This window comes from Acomys minous, assembly GCF_964271855.1.
Source record: "Acomys minous genome assembly, chromosome: 2".
In the NCBI taxonomy this organism is placed as follows: Eukaryota; Metazoa; Chordata; class Mammalia; order Rodentia; family Muridae; genus Acomys; species Acomys minous.
In genome coordinates this window covers 118,953,881-118,975,685 of record NC_140484.1, presented here as the reverse complement: position 1 = coordinate 118,975,685, position 21,805 = coordinate 118,953,881, and the positions used below count along the sequence as shown (strand labels likewise).

Sequence of the window (21,805 nt, the reverse complement as noted above, 5' to 3'; positions counted from 1 at the left end):
ACTAATGTGTGGGGATCTATATGAGGTTTATGCTTTATTAATGTTTCTTTTACAAATGTGGGTACCGTTGTATTTGGGACATGGATGTTCAGAATTATGATGTTATCTTGGTTAAATTTTCCTTTGATGATTATGAAGTGTTCTTTTTCATCTCTTTTTATTAATATTAGAATGACTACTCCAGCTTGCTTCTTGTGTCCATTTGCTTGGAAGACTTTTTTTTCTAGCCTTTTAACCTGAGGTAATGTCTATCTTTGTACTTGAGATGTGTTTCTTGAATGCAGCAGAATTGTTGGGTCTTCTTTATGCGTCCATTCTGTTAGTCTGTGTCTTTTTATTGCAGAGTTAAGACCACTGATGTTGAGAGAGATTAATGACAAGTGACTATTAGGTTCTTTTATTTTGATGGTGGTTGTGGTAGTGATTATTTTTTGGTTGTTGTTGTTTCTGTTGTTTGTTTGTTTAACTGACTTTTGTTTTGTTAAAGTGAAATTATCTACTTCCTGTGTTTTTTTCTGGGAGTAGTTAGCCTCTCTGGGTTGGAGTTTTCCTCCTACCATCTTCTGTTAGGCTGGATTTATCTATATGTACTGTTTAAATTTGTTTTTGTCATGGAATATTTTGTTTCCTCCAGCTATGGTTATTGAAAGTTTTGCTGAGTATAGTAGTCTGGACTGGCATCTGTAGTCTCTTAGGGTTCGCAATACCTCTGCCCAGGCTTTTCTGGCTTTTATAGTCTCTGCTGAAAAGTCAGGTGTGATTCTGACAAGTTTGCCATTGTATGTTACTTGACCTTTTTCCCTTTCTGCTTTTAATATACATTTTTTTTGTTCTGTATATTTTGTGTTTTTACTATTATGTGGTGGGAGGATTTTCTTTTCTTGTTCTTTTTTTAAAGATTTATTTATTCTTTATACAGTATTCTGCCCACAAGTGTGCCTGCTCACCACAAGAAGGCACCAGATCTCATTACAGGTGTTTGTAAGCCACCATGTGGTTGCTGGGAATTGAACTTGGGACCTTAGGAAGAGCAGCCGGTGCTCTTAAACCTTTGAGCCATCTCTCTAGCCCGGATCTTCTTTTATGATTTACTCTGGCGTTCTGTAGGCCTCTTGTGTGTTTATATGCATCTCTTTCATTAAACTTGCAAAAATTTCTTCTATGATTTTGTTGAAAATATTTTCTGGGTCTTACAGCTGAGCATCTTCTCTTTCCTTAATTCCTACTATTCTTAGAACTTGTTCATCTTTTATTATTCATATTTTCCTGGTGTCTTTGATTTTTTGGATGTTCTGTGTCAGGAATTTTTTAGATTTAGCATTTTCTTTGATGGTTGCACCAAATTCTTCCACTGTATCTTCTACACCTGAAATTCTTTCCTCTATCTCTTATATTCTGTTGATGATGCTTACCTCTACAGTTCCTGTTTTCTTCTCTAAGTTCTCTCTTTTCAGGTTTTCCTTAGTTTGTGCCTTTATTATGTTTCCATGTTCATCTTCAGATCGTAAACTGTTTTTATTGATTTCCTTCACCTGATTGTTTGCATTTTCCTGAATTTCTTCCAATGACTTTATTTCCTCTGTATAGGCCTCTGTCACGGCCTCTCTTTGGACCACTAAACAGAGCTGATTCTATTTTGTTTGTGATCTGATATTTAAGTGTGAGATTGTGTTTTACATTCTCTTTTTTTATTCTGATGCAAGGTTCTATGCACCTCTTGAAGATTCTGGAATTTCTTGGTTGGTATCAAGTAGAGGGTGGGATTGGGAGGAGCTGGAGGCAAGGTACATTTTTCAGGGTCACACTCCTGATCGGCCTAGTTCTTCAGTGTAGTACCCACCTATTCTCCCAGTAACCTGTTATGAACCCATTGATGGATTGATCCATTTTTGAAGTAGAGGCCTCAGGATCCAACCATCTCTCAAGTTCCTAGAGCCACCAGTTGGGGGCCCAACCTTCAACACATGTGGTTTTTGTTTGTTTGCTTTTTGTTTTTGTTTTGTTTTATTTTTAGAGACTGTTTATATCCAAACCATAACAAATCTCATAAAATATGTGATATGGTCCTTAGTTACCAAAGTCTCAAATTGCTTATTTCTGTGATGATCTGTAACACTTACAGTTTATGCCATCTGGTATTAGTGTTTCCCTTGTGGAGAGGATTACTATTCAGCTTATTTCATTTTTACAAGACCACGAAGATTTCCCAATCTTTCTGGAGTTGATTTTGATAAAGCATGCTTTCTTATAATTTCCCAATTCCATCTGATTGCTCAAATGTCTCCTTGTCTCTTTGTCATCTTTTAACTCTTGAGACAATATCTATAGCTATGTTCTTTTAGGCCATCTCTGTTCTCTGTCTTTTCCCCCTGGGACCTCTTCTGGAGCAGCACCAGCATTTTAAAAGCTTTGCACAAAACCAACTTTTTTAATGTGTTCAATGGATCTATTATATGCTCATCTTTATTTTAGAAGTTCCTTATTATCTGCCTTACTCAATTTTGTTAGGTGATTACGTCATTAATTATTCTCATCTTCTCTTTTTAGCACAAACACTTAAGGCAGTAACTCTTTCCTACATGTATTGCTATATCTTTAGTTGCATTCCAGAAGCTTTACTAAGTGTATTTTCATGACCATTTTGTACTGAATGTCTTAGATTTCCAATATGCTTTCCTTTGAGTCACGACTTTCTTAGAAGGACGCCTCTTAATTTCCAGATGCACAAATATTTTCCAATTGCCTTCAGAAACACATTCTTACTGCTTTTGAGATGATTACAGAATCACAGGAAACGACAGAGATACCACAGAGAAGATCCAAGTCTCCACAAGTTTTCTACAACAGCACATCTCACGTAACTATAATACAACATCAAAATGACAAATTGTGGGCTGGGGAGGTGGCTCAGCAGTTAAGAGTATGCAGTGCTCTTTCAGAGGCTGTTAGGTGGTTCACAACTACCTCTAACTCCAGTTCCAGGGAGAGCTAATGCCTCTGGCCCCCAAGGGCACCTGCACTCCTGTGCTCATATTCCCACACATCCACACCTATATACAGAATTTAAAATAATAGTGATGAGCTTTTTAAAGTGGCAAATTTGACATTACTACAATTCATGTGTACATCTGTGTAGTTTTTTTTAAAATACATCCATAATCATTACATTAGCCAAAGACCGAAGTCATGCACTACCAAGACAGTCTCCTAAGTGCAACAGCCCCCAGTACACTCTGGGCCTCCTTAACAACATTAACTATCCAAACACTATTGTTTCATTTTGCTCCACTTAATTTCTTTAATACCTCCTAATTTATTTGTAGTGTTGCCAGTATGACATTTCAGTTGTTTGTCAATACTGGAAACTGTTTGACGGTCCTGAAAATGGTTATTTGAGGAAATATTGTTTGTTTAAAGAGACACTGTGTTCTGCAGCACTCCTAATAATTCTTGTCTTTCTGTTTTGTTTATAAAGTGCACCAGTTTTATTTTCTTTAACATTTGTTTCTTCTTTTTTGTTAAAGTTTTAGTTTTGTTTTATTTTTTATTTCATATATGTATACTATATTAACACCAGCTCCCCCAGAACTCTTTCCATATCTCCTAATTCCTTCTCAAATTTAGTCTCTTTTTCTTTAATTATTATTGTTACATGTATGTATATAAATGGATTAACATATAAGTACAACCTTCTGAGTCTGTTTAGTGCTGCTTGTATGTACATGATCTTAGGTATCCATATTTTAATCTAATTTTTGTTTTTTTATTTTTAACCCCACCTCACAACATAAGTAAACACACATATGCTTTTTAATGACTTGTTTCCTGTTGTTTGTCTTACACAGTTCTTGCTGAGAAGTGAATTAATTGGTTCCTGTTGGAAGATTGTCTCTCATTTCTGTCTGCCTGCTGCTCTTAAACAACTAATTTATTTCTTTCTACGTGATTTATTTATGTGCTGTACAGTATGTGAGGCATAATTACAGATGCATGTGCATATGGAGGCTGAGAAGGATGTTGGGTTTCTGCTTTATTATTCTCTGCCATATATGTACGTCGTTCACACTTTCAGTGACCAATTGGGGATCTTATAATGCACCATCTGTGAACAGACTATGAATTGGAACACCTACAAATTGATGAATTTTATTATGTAGAGGCTTTTTTTACCCAGCCTTTTTACCTGGCATTTTCACCAAAATTTTTCACTCAATCTTTATGTCCAGATTTATTACTTAGCCTTTGCTGCTGACTTTTGTGCCCAGATTTAGAGAAATGGCAGTAAATGGCAAAACACACACACACACACACACACACACACACACACACACACACACACACACAACTATATGGGTAGGATGTTTTGTCAGTATGGCTATCTGTACACAGCTTGTGTGCTTGGTGTTGGAAGAGGCCAGAGGAGGACAATAGTGGACCTCTTGGAAATGGAGTTATAGAGAGTTGTGAGCAGCCATTGTAAGCACTAGGAATTGAATCTTGGTTCCCTGGAAAAGCATCCAGTGCCCTTAACTGCTAATCCATCTTTCCAGTGCTCAAACTACCTTATTATTTTTAAGACAGGGTCTTCCACTGAACCCGGAGCTAGGCTAATGACTATTGCCTCAGCAATCCTGTCTCCCTCTCTCCAGCAAACGCTGAGATCACAGGTGTACACATGATGGTGCCTGCCATCTTACTTTAGTGCTAAGATGCAACTCAGTTCCTCATGCTTACCCACAGCGTGTTTTTACCCACTGAGCCATCTCCCTAGCTCCTGCCCACTGCTTTTAAGAAGTAAATATTTGAGTATTCTTTTTAGTTTTCCTCAAAAAAATTTATGCTTTAATTTCTTTTTTTTTTTAAACCTAGAGTTTGTTGAGTTTGATGAGTTTGTGGTATAATGTCTCTCAGATATTGTCATGTCAAGTATTAGATGATAGGTAGATAAATAGACAGATGGATAGGTAGATAATGATGATAGGTAGATAGATAGATGATAGATAGATAGATAGATAGATAGATAGATAGATAGATAGATAGAACATAGAAGAGGGACAGACAGACAGGCAGACAGACAGACAGACAGTTGATATAGGTTCCTTCCTTCTGGAAATTTGCTTGCCATTGTCTAGCATATTGTTTTAAACTCTTGTTAGTATTTTCCACATCTTTGCGCTGTCTTCTCTTCCCTCCAGTGCTGTCTAAATACCCCATTTGGTCTGTTTACTTCTGACTAGTAATTTATCCAGTTCCTTTTTGAGCCTGCTGAGAAATTTTCGGTTTCTCCTCTGAATTTTCACTCTCTTCCCTGATGTCTTTAAAGAACGAAGCGTGTTGATTTTGCAGTCTGTGCCCACTGTGCCCACTGTGCAGTTTGTACAGCTCTGTACAGTTTGCAGTTTGTGCAGCTCTGGTGTTTGTGTGTGTGTGGTTCTCGTGGCTTTCTCTGCTCATGCCCTGTTTCAGCGAGGTTTACTTTGACTTAACTGCCTTCTCAGAAGGCTCCTCTGTCCCATCACTTTCGCTCTGGGTGTTTTGGAGGTCCAGTGCTGGTTCTTTCACAGAAGAGGCAAATTTGCTTCTGTGGGGTAGTTGGGGCATCATTAGCCCGGAGCAGGATCAACAAAAGTTCTTGTCTGGAGTGGGGAAACATCCATGTGGCATGAATTAGGGCTGCAGCTCCTGGAGAGCTCACAGCTAGTCATCAGTTCTCAGGGGGTGGGGTGGAGGGGGCAGTGGATTCCTCGCTTCCCTTCAGGGCTGTGGTGATAATTTCCTTTCATTTCTTCAGGGGTGGCATGGATTCACTCTAGTTCACATTTAAAATAAGGAGATAATCCTTTGGCTCGTCTTCTTGATGCGAAGAGAATGTCCTGTTAGGCTCTGGTCTTAAGAAGGAGTTGAGATTCTTTTGCTCTGTGCACCCCATGAGGTTACAAACAGCAAAATCTAAATCCAGTCACTCATGGAATGATTTCAGAGACACAGCAGATTCTGGGCTTTGCCTATTTTTCAAGAGGTTGTCGCACAGCCTTTAATGCAGCCACTAAGCTCTGGCTCTTCACAGCCTTAAATGCAGCCACTAGGCTCTGGCTATACCTCATAATGATGCTTTTCCATTGATAGGTTTCCATCCCATTTAAGACAGTTACTTAGTTTTAGCTGAAGGAACACAGTCAGTGGTTACTACACTACGGAAAACACGATCCTCCCCTGATCTTGAATGCCCCATCTACAGTGTTTTCTGTTTTACACATGTGGAGATGGGCATCCTTGTACAAACATCCGCATGTGCTTTATATAACTATTTTCTATAATAAAATTTGATAGTATGGAGATACAGAGTTGAGAATCATTTGAGAGGTGGGTTGGTATTCCTTAGAGATGGGACGGCAGGGCGCGTGATAGGCATCACAGGTGCTCTTTAATTCACTCAACTCCCTGCAGGTGTGTGGGAGTGTGTGTGTGTGTGTGTGTGTGTGTGTGTGTGTGTGTGTGTGTGTGTATGTGTGTGTGTGGGTGTGTGTGTGTGTGTGTGTGTGAGAGAGAGAGAGAGAGAGAGAGAGAGAGAGAGAGAGAGAGAAAGAGAGAGAGAGAGAGAGAGAGAGAGAGAGAGAGAGAGAAAGAGAGAGAGAGAGAGAGAGAGAGAGTTAGAATTAGAGAGGATGGGATGTTGCTCTGTAACTCAGGCTAGTCTTGCACTCGTTTAAAAATATCTGCCTCAGACCCCTGAGTTCTAGGATTGTAGGCATGCACCACCATTCTGCCTCATTTGAGTGGTTTTATTACACAGTTCATATATCATATAATTAACTGTAAAATATTCTGTGGCTTCAGCATGTCTGTAGAATTGTACAACCATCACTGCTAACTTCAAAACCACTTACCACCTCAAAAGAGATGCCAAAGGCTTTAGCAGTTTTCCCGAGACCACACCTCTCTCCCATCCCTGTTCCCTGTAAGACCCTGAGCTTCAGAGACTATGATCATACTTACCCTATTCCTATCAACACCGCACTGGACATCGCATAAGTGGAGTCAGGCATATGTGATAGTTCCCACTGGCTTATTTTGATTACTATGATCTACGTTGTAGACTCCATTAGTCTTTTATTACTTCTAATCTACGTATAGTGTTATAATACATGAATATGTCGCTCTCCAGCTACCTTGCTGTCTTTAGATATTATATATACTTCATCTTTGTACATTTGTGTAAGTTTTTACATGGGTGTATGTTTTCAGTCCTCGGGTATATACATAGGAATGAAATTGTTGGATGACATTGCATTACAATTTTTGACAAATCATGCTGCGTGTAGTGGTACATGTCTTTAATCCAAGAGCTTAAGGGGCAGAGGCAGGCAAACCTCTACAGTTAGAGGCCTGCCCAGCCCACATAGTGAATTCTAGGTCATCTAGAGCTTCATAGAGAAACGCTGTCTTGAAAAAAAAAATCACGACAAAACAATTTTTTGACAAATCTTTAACCTGTTTTCCAAATCAGTCTTACTGCCTTATGTTTGTACCATCAGCACGAGACTTGTGTATGTGTATAGATATATATGATGTACATGAGATATATGTATATGTGTGTACATGTATGCATATGTAATGTATGTGTTCACACATATGCAGATTCATGTCTGTGTGGAGGCAGGCCCACCTGCTTGCACATTCATGTGCAGGCTAGAGGTCAACATGGGGTGTTATTCCTCAGGTGCCATCCACCTCATTTTTTAGGCATTCAAAAATATTTTAATATACAAGCGAGACAACTAGCTGGTGGATATGAAGAGGCTCACGGAGTTGCTCCCAGTTACTAAAAAACTGTAATAAATTTGAAGAACTTAGTCAGCCCATTTCCATTCCCAGTACCATGACGTTCCCTTGATTCTAATGCAGTTGGGTGAAGGCTGAAAGCCCATATAGTGTGTCTGATTTTTACATCACTTCCATGATAAGAAAAACAAGTACCTTTTAGCAGCAGTTTTTACTGACAGGCCCAGTAGTGGTGATACAATGTAATCTATCAGTGCAGTTGAATTTATCTTTAGAGGACTTTCTTTTGTCTTTTTATTTTTATTATAAAATTACTTTATTACAATGAGCTCTAAAATGAAAATATCACACTGCTAGATTAAAGAAGCCAGTCAAAGACTTGTTCAGCCCCCAATTCTATACATGTTGGTGAACTATTGGAATACCATTCTGAAGTTGTGGCTCTTGGATATTAGTTTTAGACTTTCACTACCAATTACATCTTTATACACTCATTCATCACCTGATAACCCCCAAAAAAGCTTTGATAGAGTTGAAACTAGAAAAAAACCACACTAGCTTTGTATCCTGTTCCACAACTCTTGTGACGTTTTACCTGTATTCCATCTTCCCCGTCACCTAATATCACCCTTTCTTGACCTCCTTTCTAAATAGTATATTGTATCCACACTTAACAGCAGTTTACATATATGCATATATACATTACAGGCTGTAATGTACGAGAGAAAGCACTTCAGTTTTTTTTTTGAGACAGAATCTGCCATTGGTCTGGAACTCACTGTGCAGTGTAGGCTGACCATCAAGTCCCAAGGATAGCTACCTTCCTAGCAGTGGAATTATAACTGTGTGCCACTGTGCTGGGTGGGGGGTGGGGAGCAGACTTTAGGTGCTGGTACTTGCAAGGTAAGCACTTTTCCCACTGAGGAACCGCCCCCCCCCCAGCCTCTGGACCACTGTGTGACTTTTCTACGCTGGTGGGAATAATGGTGGCATGACCATAGATCGTCCTTGTGTCTGGTGTGAAGTGGTGTCTCACCTCGGCTCTGATTGGCATGACTACCGTTCTGTGTCATTTCTGTTGCTGTGACAAACTCCACCACCAAAGGCAACTCAAGAGAGGAAAGGATTGACTTGGCTTACATTTCCATTTGCCTGATTTTCTTCTTAGGGCTTTATGGGTTTGTCTCTTTCTTATAGACGCAACGACCATTTTGAATTACTTTGTGTGTATAGTGTGAGAAAGGAGTCCAATTCCTGCTCTTGTATGTGGGACAATGTCTGTCCAGGCATCACTTGTTAGAAATATTCATTTCAAGGTATCAAACACCATTGTAGTAGGATGAGCTGATCAAGGACCTTGAACAGGAGCAGGGATTGGTATCCTGGAAGGCCTGAGGAGGTAGAATAAGAAGGACTTGGTGACAGTGGTCATGTTGTGGATAAGGGGAGCAAACATCCAAAGGAATGTCTGGGTTGTGCTTGTCCCTTCCCCTTGAGACTAGCAGCATCTCCCACATGACCAGGTGGCTGCTGCAGGACCAATTTGCTGGACCCTGCTCATGTATCCTCATGATCAAAGCCTGTTGCTGCGATGTCAACCCAACCACAGGAAATGGACCTCGCGGGGGATAGTTGGGTTATGTTCTGTGGTTCCCTCAGATGCAGCACTCACAGCAACTCAGTTCAAAAGAGAACAGAAAAGTTTCCACTGAGGAGGAACACAGCCAGCAAGCTCCAAAAGTGTCAAGCTTGTCACTGATGCCAGCTAGCAGGCCACATGCAACATGAGCTCTCCCAGTGGAGCAATAGGACTTGTAAGCCTTGGGAGGAGTTTAGGCTCTGGGATCATTTTTGCTTATAAGACACAGTGCCCCAGAATTCCTTGCCGTCATTCTGGGTTCATCCTCTCATCCCATGAGGACTATGTAGCTACCCACTTTTAGAGCTGGCTCTTGGTCCCTAGAAGCAATATGACCAATTTTAATGTTGGCAAAACGTTATGAAGGGCTTTCTGGACAGTGGGCCCCAAGGCTGTTGGGTCCCGCTGGGACTGGTTGGTGTAGAGATGGATGTCTAGGTAATGGCGGAGTGCCTTGCTCACTGAATAGATGCCATGACCACAGGGTTTAATGAGAACAAGGGGAAGTGTGTTCCAATGACTTCGCTAGCCCCTTGACCTCAGTGACAAAGCCCCGGGATGGAGAGAAGCCCCACCTTGGCAACAGGAACAGAAGAGTTCTGTTCTGTCTGCGGCAGAGAGGCCTCTGTGGAACCACTCTCACTCAGGGCTCCTACACAGACTCCTTTGATGAGAAGCTGACCCACCCAGGACATGCTTGTCCAAGAGTGGCCGGGCTCCCCAGGGAGCCAAGGGAAGCAGTTTGATTCTTGTGAATCATTTTCTGATGCGTGATCACTTCAGAATACGAAGCAGCCCTGGAGGCTGTGAACATAGTCATCAGTTGCATTCAGACGTCCAGAGCTGAGAGTGATGGCAAGAGAGGGTTAGCACACCTCTCAGCTTATAGAAAAGGGAACTGAGCCTGAGGTTCAGAGCCGTGGAGAAGTCAACACTGCTGGCTTCACGGCTCCTTCTTTCATCCCGTCATACATTTCTAGTGAGAAGGTCACCACGTTTGACATCTTAAAACTTTGTTTTGAGTTGTATTTCTTTTTATTATGTGTGGGGGTGTTTTGCCTGCATGTGTGTTTGTGAATCGCGCATATGTATTTACCCATAGAAACCAGAGGAGGGTATCGGATCGCCTGGAACTGGAGTTACAAATGGTTGTGAGCTGCCATGTGGGTGCTGGGAACCTAACCCTGGTTCTCTGGAAGAGCAGCCAGTGTTCTAAACTGCTGAGCTGTCTCTCCAACACCTTTTTAAAAAATGAATGTGTGTGTAGGGTTCTCTCTCTCTCTCTCTCTCTCTCTCTCTCTCTCTCTGTGTGTGTGTGTGTGTGTGTGTGTGTGTGTGTGTGCATATGGAGGCGTGAGGACAAACTTGGGTGTCACCCTCACAAATTCCATCTGCCTCCTTCCAATACCGACTGTGACATTAGCCTGGAAGTCAGCTATTAGGATGGACTGGGCAGCCAGCGAGTCCTAGGGATGTTCCTGTGTCTACATCACCAGTGCTGAGGTTATGAATTCACCTCATGCCAGGCATTTTGTGGGCTCTAGAAATCAATAAACTCAAGTTCTTATCTGACACAACATCCATCTACTTAGCCTCTTGCTTGGCAATGAAACAACTTCACAGCACACAGGAGCACTATTGCATTGGCTTCCCAGGCAGAATTAAAAACCCCACGCATCGCCTGGTTCGCATCGCCTGGTTCAGGAACGTTTAGTTTTTTTCAAGACAGGGTTTTTCTGTGTGGCCTTGGCTGTCCTGGCCTCTCTTTGCAGACCAGGCTGGCCTCGAACTCACAACTATCCGTCTGCCTTTGCTTCCCTGGTCCACAAACTTTTAGGATGCACTGTTTCCCCCCTCACATTTGATGTAAAACTACCACTTAAGTCTGGTCATCATCCATCAGTGTGTTTCTATTCCTGACACAGTGGTGTCTTTAAAGCTAGTTCTCTCTACAGCTAAAGAGATATACTTCAGTTTCACACTTTAAAAAAATTATTATCCAGAAGCTTGACTGCCACGGGTCTGAATAGATGCAACCATGTGGAGCTTCCAGTCAGTTCACAGACTGACCAGATTGGTGAGGGAAAAGACCAACTGTCTTGAGACTTACATCTGAGATAGCTTGTTTGGGGGGTGGTACAGAGTGGTAAGGCAGGAGGGCTCAAGCATATGGTCCCACTGTGCTGGAGAGCGAAGTCATGAGGCGTGGATATGCTCTGGGAACTACAGAGCCTGTGAAGGGTCAAGGTGGCTTAATTTCTTGTGGATCACGGATTTTTCAAGCAACACTGAAAATCTCAGAAAAAGGCTCTCCACATGTGCACAGAACATCATTATTTTGTTTTTGTTTCATTTTTCTAATAAAGGAAAAAATAGGTTTGTTCTATTTCCTGTGATTTTCCTGCCATCTTGGTTTGACTAGCTAAGCAGTTCTATTCTAGATAAGGGACTTTATGATGAAAAAGAAAATCTACTATTGTAATAGTTGAAATAAATATCATATTACCAACTTAGTTTGGACCTGATGACAAAGTAACAAAGTAAAAAATACTCTTGAAAACCTAGAAAATGTGCAACATGTTAAATTGGGTGTGGTGTCTTGGGCCTATAACCTCAGTACTCAGGAGGATCTGAAATTCTAGGTTATCTTTGACTATATATGGGATTCAAGGTCAGCCTGGGCTATATGAGACCTTATCTCAAAAGGGGGAAAAGGACTGGGAAAACAACTCCAGGTAAAGTGTTTGCTGCACATGCAGGGGGATCTGAGCTCAAATCCCCAGAACCTACAGTAAAATAGGAAAGACTGGGGCTTGGGGTTAGTGTTGTGAGCATGTACACCAGCACAGAGGAGCAGAGACAGGTGGATCCCTGGAGATTGCTGGCCAGAGAGACCAAGCCTGATGAGTTCCAGGTCAACAAAACAATGCTGTTTCCCAAAACAAGATCAACAGCTTCCGAGGAGTGGCAGCTGAGTTGCCTCTATATACACATGACCACACTAGTACACACACTGAGAAGAAAGGAAAAAGTAAGACGTAACTGCATCATTCAAATACCTTTTTCCTAATTCATGTGAGCTGGGTCTTTTATGTCTAACCTATTGCGTACATATTCTCACAACTAGGAAGAGGTACATTCTAAGAGTCTATAAGTCCTTAACAAACTTTTGTTGAATGAATGTTGCTATCCTGATGTCTCTATATCTTGTCCTTTTTTTTTTACATTACTGTGGCCAGACAGTTATAATATATTTTAAAACTTACACTTTTAATCATTATTTTAAGAGAAGTTTTAGTATTCCATGTCTTACTTTCACATTATTAAGCATCTGTAAGTGGGATATATTGTCTGAATACGTGTCTCAACGGTGCTTCAAGAATAAATCATGCTTGGACAAGGAGACCAGCTAGTTGCTGTGCCCCGCAGGCCTGCAAAGGTCCCAAGGCCACATTCGATTGCCACTTCCATTGTCTCATGGGAGTGCATGAAATGTGCTGGAGAGGAACTCCCCATTAGCGGGATGTGACCTCACTGACTACTGTAATTTAAAAGTGTCTTTTGGGTATTAGGTTAGATGTTCCAACATGCTCGAATAAGTACTTTGAATACTTAAATTTGGAGATCAGCTTCCCAAGAATCCAACTAAATCAAACTGCCTCTGTATATAATCACAGTTTTCGTAGCTTTTAAAGAATTTCCCAAATTGGCACAAGGATTGGTAATTTTGTTCAGGTTAACACAGCGCCATCTGTCGCTAAAAAGAAAAATGACAGCTTAGGAGTCTGCCCAGACTTAATCTCTGATTTTTACACTGGCTTACACAGGAAATAAAAGGGAATTGATTTGTGGTTTCTTGTGTCAGACTGGATATAGCTTTATTTTTGAAAGGCTGTTAAGTGGACTTCCGGGTCCAGATTTCTTACAAAGTTCACCTGGCTAACTCTGCCACCTGGCAGGAAACTCCTGCAAAACTCAAAAGGAATATACAACTTGTGGGAAAGGCTTGTCAGAACAGGAGCCACAGAAGGGACTTAACTGTGCTCTGGAACCTGTGAGGAATTTCTGTGTGCCATAGTGCCAGTGGTATTGGATTCAGGGAGGCTCATGAGGCTGCCGTTGACAACACAGCAGAGGAAAGCCTCGAAACAAGTAGGCCAGAGGCAAGCAGTGTCTTTGGTGCAGGTCTACTGCTTGGGGGTGGGGTTGGGGGCAGAGATACCAAGTGAGAGGCAGAGCCAGACCAGGCTTCTCTCTTTCCTTTGGCAACACGTCCGTGCTGGAGATGCTACCACTCAGCACATGGAGTTGACCAGGCCGTGCCATACCTGCCTTCTCAGCTAGGTAGTCATGACAGACAGAATAGGGGTCTCCCCGACACTGCAACACTAACTGTCCACTCCCGAACACCTAAGCTACCCATAGCTATAGTTGCCAGGCCCAGTGACAAATATCCAAAGGTCATTTACCTAATCATTCAAATCCGGCAGCCACAGACATGCCTTATGTTTAGAGAGTTTCCCACCTGCAGCTTCCCTGAACACACACACACACACACACACACACACACACACACACACACACAGTTGCAGTAATGAGTGAGGAAACCAATGTAACCCAAAAATCGTCACAGTTTCCATAGCTAGTAAAGTTACTAAATAGAACAGACTCGAGAATTTAAAATAATCCCTTCACCTCAACTGTCAACTTGTGTGCCGTCACTATTCACTGCTAGTGTCTCAGAGAAAGGAGACGCAAGACAGTAGACATTCTTCCACACTCTTCTCTCACACGAGGAAGACTCATATATTTTCTTTCACCCTGACAGAAGAAAAAGACAAACTGTATTGTTTAACATACTCAGTACAATGGAAATTCCCTGTGTGTATACTATGTGTGTGTGCAGAGATCGGAAGTCAACACTGGGTATCTTCCTCATTTATGCTACACCTCATGTTTTTGGAGACAGGGTCTCAAGCTGAGCCCAGAGCTCACTGATTCAGCAAGGCCTGGCCAGTGAGCTCCGGGGACCCACCCTATTCTGCTCCCCAGCACTGACATTACAGGGATACTCTGTTGCACCTGGTCTTCTACGTGGTACTGGGGATCCTCATCCTTGTGCGGCGAGTACTTTATAGATTGAGCTGTCTCCCCAGCTCCAGAAACTATTCATACAAAAAGAAGTGATGACATTCAATATGGTAAGGCAGAAATAAAAGAGAATCGGAAACAATTTGATTTGTTATTGACTTTTAAGGTTCTAAATTAAATGCTGACAAATAGAAATCAACAATATAATAAAACCACAATAATCAGAAGAATGAATGCATAACCCAAGCTCTATAATATTCAACAATAATTTTGTGAGTGCCTGTGGTTGGAGCTCAGGATAGTAGCGTCCCTAGTACATGTCTCCAAGGCTCTTGTCATGTTATTCTCTGACCCTTTTGTCACAGCACTTGCCCTTCTCTGTAGTGACCTTTCACCTTTGATTACTGTTAGCCTTGGCTTACTAAAATGTCAGTTATCCAAGGTCAGGCCCTTGTCTGTCTTGATCATTGCTGAATCCCCCATGTCTAATGATGTCACAATGACATATGCATCCAACATTTATTGCACCTGTTTAATATTTATGTAATTTCTATTTGTTATGTGCCTTTTAATTAAATGCATGTGTATCTGTGAATAAATGGCTGAGAGTGGTCCTAAATCCATGCCCTTAGAGTGCATGCTATTTTAGAAGAGATACAGACAAACCAATAGATAAGTCTCTGGTCCATGCCAAACACCCCCATTATCCTAAGCGCTCTTGTCAACTCTACTTGCTGAATAAAAAAGATGGCAACTGTTTTCACAGGAACCTTCTACAACTTCCTCTAAAGAAAAGACTGGAAAACCAGAAGCACCAAGTAGCAACTTCCTGTTTCCTAAAGCCTGCCACCAAAGGACTCGCAGCAACTCCACCAGTAAGTATCTTGCTAAACTATCTTTCAGGAGCAGGACTATACTTAGTTCCTTTTCTGTTGCTGTGATAAAACACCATGACCAAAGCTACTTAAAGAATGAGTTTATTTTGGCTTATGGTCCTAGAGGGTTAGAATCCACAATAACAGAAGGAGACCACAAACAGTCGTGATGAAACTCCCAAACCAGCCTCCAGTGACATACGTCTTCCAACAAGGCCACACCTCCTACGCCTCCTTAAACAGCATGGTTAACTGGAGACCAAGTGTTCAAATACATGAGCCTGTGGGGGGCATTATCATTCAAATCACCATCAGGACTGTCCGGGCTGTGGGCGGGGATGGGGGTTGGGCGGGGGGGGGGGGGGGGGGGAAATTAGGAAGCTGACTCTTCCCTGGTCTATTGAGGACCAACCAAGGCGGCAGCTGTTTGTCTCTCAGAGGGCATTCTTCATCAGTGTGCTTCCCAGAGAGCTAGCGAACTTCTGAACTCACTTTGCTGTCTCCCTGTGGCCAGTCCCTCTGGCTGGGTGATGTGCTGGGGAGAGACTGTGAGAGGAGAAGAGAGAAATGTTTGCTACTTCTCTGATCGCTAGCTCGGCAAGCCTCTCCCTCTCTCCCCACAACTTCTGTTGCCTCTTCTGTGATATGATAGGGGCCTTGGCTGGAAGACCTCAGGACTCTTGATTACTGTAAATAGAATCAGAAGAATGAAAAAATTAAGAGCACAGTGTGTAACGTGTAACAACACTGGAGATGCTAACACTAAGCTGTGCTAACATTTTCAGTTAATTCCATGCTCTTCCCGCGTGGCTACAGAAAGCTTGTATGCCCAAGTCATTGGAAATTTTGTTCTAGACACCATTTTTTAAAAGTGGAAACAGAAAATTTCATTGTATGAACATTTAAAATCTAGTTAACCAGCTGTTCCTTCTGGGTATTTACATTATTTTCAGTCTTTCACTAGCATAATCCACATTTCTTACTTCGTATATGAAACTTTCTTTGTGCCTGAGTCAATTCCTGAAGGGAACCCCAGTTAGCCTCTATGTCTGCAAATGGGAAATACTTGAAAAAAATTACATTTACAGAAAATGTGCCAGTTGTTTTCTCTTCTCATTATCTTCTAAATAACCCAGCATAAGAAGTACATTTATATTCATCTACTATATGATGATAATGCTGTCTTTATGTAAAACAGAAAAGTTCCAGGCATGTTGGCACATGCCTTTAATTCCAGCACTCGGGAGGCAGAGGCAGGCAGATATCTGTGAGTTCAAGGACAGCCTGGTCTACAAAGTGAGTCCAAGACAGCCAGGACGACAAGAGAAACTCTATCTTGAAAAACAAAAGCAAAACAAACAAACAAACAAACAAACAAAAACCAAACCAAAAAAAAGAAAAACATAGAAAAGCACCCACATATTCTAGTATCTGTTAGTGGGGGGGGGGTTCCTGGAGGCTGAGTGACAACCACATAGGCAGGAGGGGCTGGTGCATCACTAAGAATGCTTGAAAGCCAAGCATGGTGGTTTACACCTCTAGTCCCATCACACGGCCTATAGAGGTAGAATCATGAGGAGTGTGTGGCCAGGATGGGCTGCAGCAGCAGATCCTGTCTCAAAACCAAACCAGAAAACAACAACAACAACAAAAGCAACACAAAATGAGCACTTTTGGGGGCCTGTGTGCTTGCATTGGCATCTAGTTCCTTGGAAGTGTTTACCTGTGTGACTTCCGGGAACTCTCCGACTCCCTGAGCCTCACTATTCTGTGGCACTACCAGCCATCCTTAAATGAATAATGACCCATTTGGAGGCTTGTGTAGCTTGGTTTCTTGTTAATGTGACTGCCTAGGAGTTGAATTTTGGCTTAACCAGTAGGTAGACACAGCTTAAGGACTTTGGCCACACTGTTGAACTTCAGCCTGACACGATCACCTGCCAATTTCTTCACACGGAGTTATTTTTTGTTTTTGAATAGTTGTTGCCTGTTTCTGCTTCTCCGCTTTGCTTTGCACCTGGGACCCATGACACACTCTGTGGGGGCTCTAAAATGAAACAAAGGGAGCTTGTTCAACGTTATTAAAGATTTCAAAGTGGCAACAGCCCAGCGTGAGACCGAGCTGGGAGTCGCCTGGCCAGAGGCCCTGGTGATAGCACAGACCACACACGTGTTCGTGAAGTCAGCCATGCTGGGAGCTGATCCCTCAGATAACGCCACCCACCTCCCAACCTTTTGCACCCAAACTGAGTTCACTTATTGAGAGCATCAGTGAGTGGCTGGCTGAGGATAGAGCCTTGGGGTGCTGCTTTCCCTGGAGCCCTGACTGCCCATCACCCAAGTGGCCCATCTTCCCTGGCTGTGGCTCACTGGGCCCACTGACACAATTTCTTCCCTGTGTCTTTCAGGCTTTGGGCAGGTAACGGCCTCCAGGACCCCAGTGTGTCTGGGTGTTTGTGTAAGTGTGCCTTTGGTTTCTTATGCAAACTGCAACGTGCAGATTGGCTGATAAAACAGCTGGAGAGCAGACCTCATTAGGCACACTGAAAGATTTCTGCATTTACTTAGTACGTTTATTACTAGTTTTTTATTGAGGTAATCATTCTCTTATTAATTTGCAAAATGCTTGGTTAAATTTCTAGTTGAACACACAAACACACACACACACACACACACACACACACACACACACACACTTCCTCCAGTGTGTTACTTAGTTTTTCCCTTGATTTTTATACTATTAGACTTGATCATTTTTTCTCTCACCATGAAGTTTTTTCCATGTTGGAAGGACATTAAATCTGTGCACGTCTTAGTTTGCTTTCTGCTGCAGTGATAAATGCCATGACTAAAACCACCATGGTGATGGGGTTCGTGCAGCTTACTGTACAATGACAGTATCCCGAAGAGAAGTCAGGGCAAGAGCTGCAGCAGGAGCAGAGGCAGGGAACATGGAGGAATGCTGTTTACAGGCCTGCTTTCTTACACAAGCTGGGACCACCTGCCAGAGGCAGCACTGCCAAAGAGTGGGTTGGACCCTCCCACGTTAACCAGTAGTCATTAAAGTGCCCCACAGACTGCCCACAATCCAACTGATGGAGGCCACTGCTCAGCTGAGGGTCCCTCTGTCCAGGTGACTCTAGTTTGTGTCAAATTGACAAAAACTAACCGGCATTGTATGTTTGCATTTTCCTCTAATTTATAAATGATTTCTCTTCATAATAATTTTTTTATATTCGTAATTTATATTCTTAGCACTTTATATGAAATAAAAGGCATTGTAGTTTTTTATTTCCAGAATGATTATCTGGAGACCAGCATCATTATTGACAATCAGTTTTTTACCGTGACCTTAAAAAATTTATTATGTATATGAGGCGGGGAGGGGAGCATGTGCCACAGAGTATATGCTCTTATGGAGGTCAGGAGACAAGCTGAGGGAGCCAGCTCTCTTCTTCCACTCAGGTGGTCAGGCTTGGCAGCAGGGACCCTTACCACTTCCAGACCCCATCTTTTCATAAACACCTTTATTTGTTCATTCTGTGTTGCATTTCCATAGTAACTGGTTATTAGTTTGTTTTCTGCCTTTTTCTGTATCTTGTTTCCAATTTCTAAGATCTGTTCAATCCCATTTGGGTTTTCCTTAAGTTTAAATAACTAGTAGTGTATTAAATTTAATTAATAAATACTTCAGAATACAATTTTTAAATCATTTCTTTCATGAGAGACAAGGAGCTTAAGAGTGTTACTCATTTTTAGTGTCTTTGCCAATTAACTTTTCCAGTTCATAATTCAACTTAATTTCAAAGTACAAATTTATTATTGATGTTACATTCATCTCAACTTACAGCTGCTCTTTCTAAAACCATTTGGGCTTCTGAGCTGGGTTTCTAACCACATTTGCTATCACACCAGCCAGTGCTGTAGGTATAGCGAGTTTTTGCTTCCCTCCATTGGAGATGATAAATTTGATACATTTCTCTGTTGTGTTGGTGTGCACCCACAGGTAATTTTCAAGCAGAGTAAAGGAGGACCCAAACCAGCCAGAGCCTTGGAGTACAAACCCGCTGGCTCTCTTTATATAGAGCTGAATCCACAGAAGGGACAGAACACCCAAAAGTGCAGTCGCTGCCTAGGTCAGGGAGGGCAGAGCCCATCTCAGCATGGCCTCAGCAGCTTGCACTGGGTTTGCTCATGGCTCTGCCACTGATCTTCTCTGTCACTCATTCTAAATGGCACCCTATTCATTTGTCCTTATTTCTCTTCCTCTCTTTCATTCATAGGCAGAAGCCCTAGGACCCAGAGGTCCGGGCTATGCTCTAGACTTGCCTATTGCTATGAAGCCATTGAGCCTCAGTTTGCTCACTAGTGAGTAAGGGGGAGACCAGGGCTCTGGAAAGCCTATGATAACCGGCTGCATCACCAGGGAAGGCTGCTCAGACCCCGTCAGTGGGCCAGGAGGGGTGTGGGATCTGCATTCCTGTTAAACATTTACATAGGTGTGGTGGATGGGCAGATTTGGACTAGGTGACCTCTGGCCCTCTCTACCTATTCGGATCCAAAGGCTCTGCATCCTTCCTGCCTTCCTCTTGCTGCTTCCTCCTGGCCCATCTGGAAGCAGCTGGTCCCTGCAAATCATAGAGGATCAGGGAGTTGTTCTGAAGGGACTTCTGGAAGCAAGGCATTTCCCCAGCTATCTTCATAGTACTGAGGAACCGAAATCTCCCTTTCCAATCTTCTTTAGCATCATACATCCTCGGAGACCCTCATTCTGACCCTATCTAGCTGGTCATTACTTATCTTTAATTCTATAAACAAACCTTTCCCACCCCCCTCCTCAAAGGAAATCTCAAACCTTCAAGCATGTTGCATTTTCTGTGAGCCACCACTTTATCCTTGGGATGGTGGGGTTGGGGTCTCCACTTACTCAAGCTGAAGGATGCTGGGAAAACCTTGTCCCTTCCTGGGCTCTGGAACCCCGCTGCCAGTGCATCGGCAACACATGGCCCCTGAGCGCATGGCTGTTCCTTGTGGAGAACACAGACATTTTAAAGGACAGGTGTTGGCTCTGTTTCTTAACAAGTAAACTTTATTATACAACCGACTATCTTACACAAGAGGGAAAAAAGGTTAAAGGGAAACAAGAGTGAACCTTCTGGTTTCTGTTCCATGGGACAGGTCCCTAGGTGTCTCTGTCTGGCCTGAGCGCTGGTCCAGCCTGTTTGCTGATCCTTTTCCTGATCCACATGTGCTCAAGCCTGATCCGAACCTGCTGCCTCCTCTCCTCCTCTCTCTCAAGGGCCAGTCTCCTCCACCCATCCAGGTTGGATTAGAAACACAATAATCCGGGCGGAGTCCCTGTCCGCTTCCTGAATTCCAGGCCCAGGATGGCTCCACCCAGTCTATCTCAAGGTTAATCTCAGAGAGTATCCCTGGTGTGTCCAAGGGGCAAAGCCCGCCAAGATTGCTTTCACCTGGGACAGAGCCTGCACAGGGGCAAAGCCTGCCAGGAATGCTTTCACCTGGGACAAAGCCTGCATGCAGTCTTTCCACAGACATGCCTGGCTAAAGACTAAGTACAAGGAAAAATAGAACATGAACGTCTTGTTAATGTTTTTATATATTTTGTATGTTGAAGGCATGTAGCTTAGACATAGTGGACAGAATAAAATATATTAATATGATTAAACCAATTGCATCATTTCCTTTCACTTCTTTTATTTTTTACCCTTTTTTTTTTTGTTGTTGTTGTTGTTCTTTGAGGCAGGGTCATACTGTGTAGGCCAGACTGAGAGACCCTCTCCTTTTCTCTTTTTTTCTTTAGAGTTTTTGGTTTTTTATTTGTTTGGGTTTTTTTTTTTTCTTTTTGAGACAGGATCTTAAACAATGTTCATTCTTCTCAAAGCTGGTATATGTGAGAGGATGATCTTGAACTCTTGATTCTTCTGTCCTTACCTTGTGGGAACTGGGATTACAGGTGTGCACTACTCTGCCCATTCCTCCTCTTAGTTGGCTCCGTGTGGCTACTAGACAGTTTTGAATGGCCTGTGGCAGCTGACTTAGTATCCAAGCTGGGCAGCTCTAGATGTCAGCGGGTTAAGTCTGTCAACCCTAAAGGTTTTCAAACAGACTGCGATAGCTGAGTGGTGGACAGTGAGTGGTGGCAGAGCTTCTAGGTGTCCCCCACAGACCATGAAGCTGACACTCAGCGTTTCAGTAGCTCCCCAAAGACTCAAGCTGTCTGTCTGTGTGAGGCGTGTGCACCTGCCAGAGTGTGTAAAAGGCAGTAGCAGGTCTGTCAGGAAGATTGGGGGACTCCCTGGGCCCACCCTCTCCCTGCCTGGTCTTCCCTGTGTGGTGGTCACTTGTTCTCTCCCTGCTTGGCTCCTTTCTCAGTTCCTATTTCAGGAGCCTCTGT

The 21,805-nt window shown here is 42.6% G+C and overlaps 1 protein-coding gene across 4 annotated transcripts in view; it reads left to right on the top strand.

The window, feature by feature from the left end:
* IL16 (interleukin 16) overlaps positions 1-21,805 on the top strand; it is a 108,865-nt gene that overhangs the window by 41,045 nt on the left and 46,015 nt on the right. For all 4 annotated transcript variants that reach the window (XM_084756438.1, XM_084756439.1, XM_084756437.1 and 1 more), the window contains exon 3: positions 15,279-15,387. In XM_084756438.1, the coding sequence (XP_084612564.1) occupies positions 15,279-15,387 (109 nt within the window). The remainder of the gene's footprint in view (positions 1-15,278; positions 15,388-21,805) is intronic.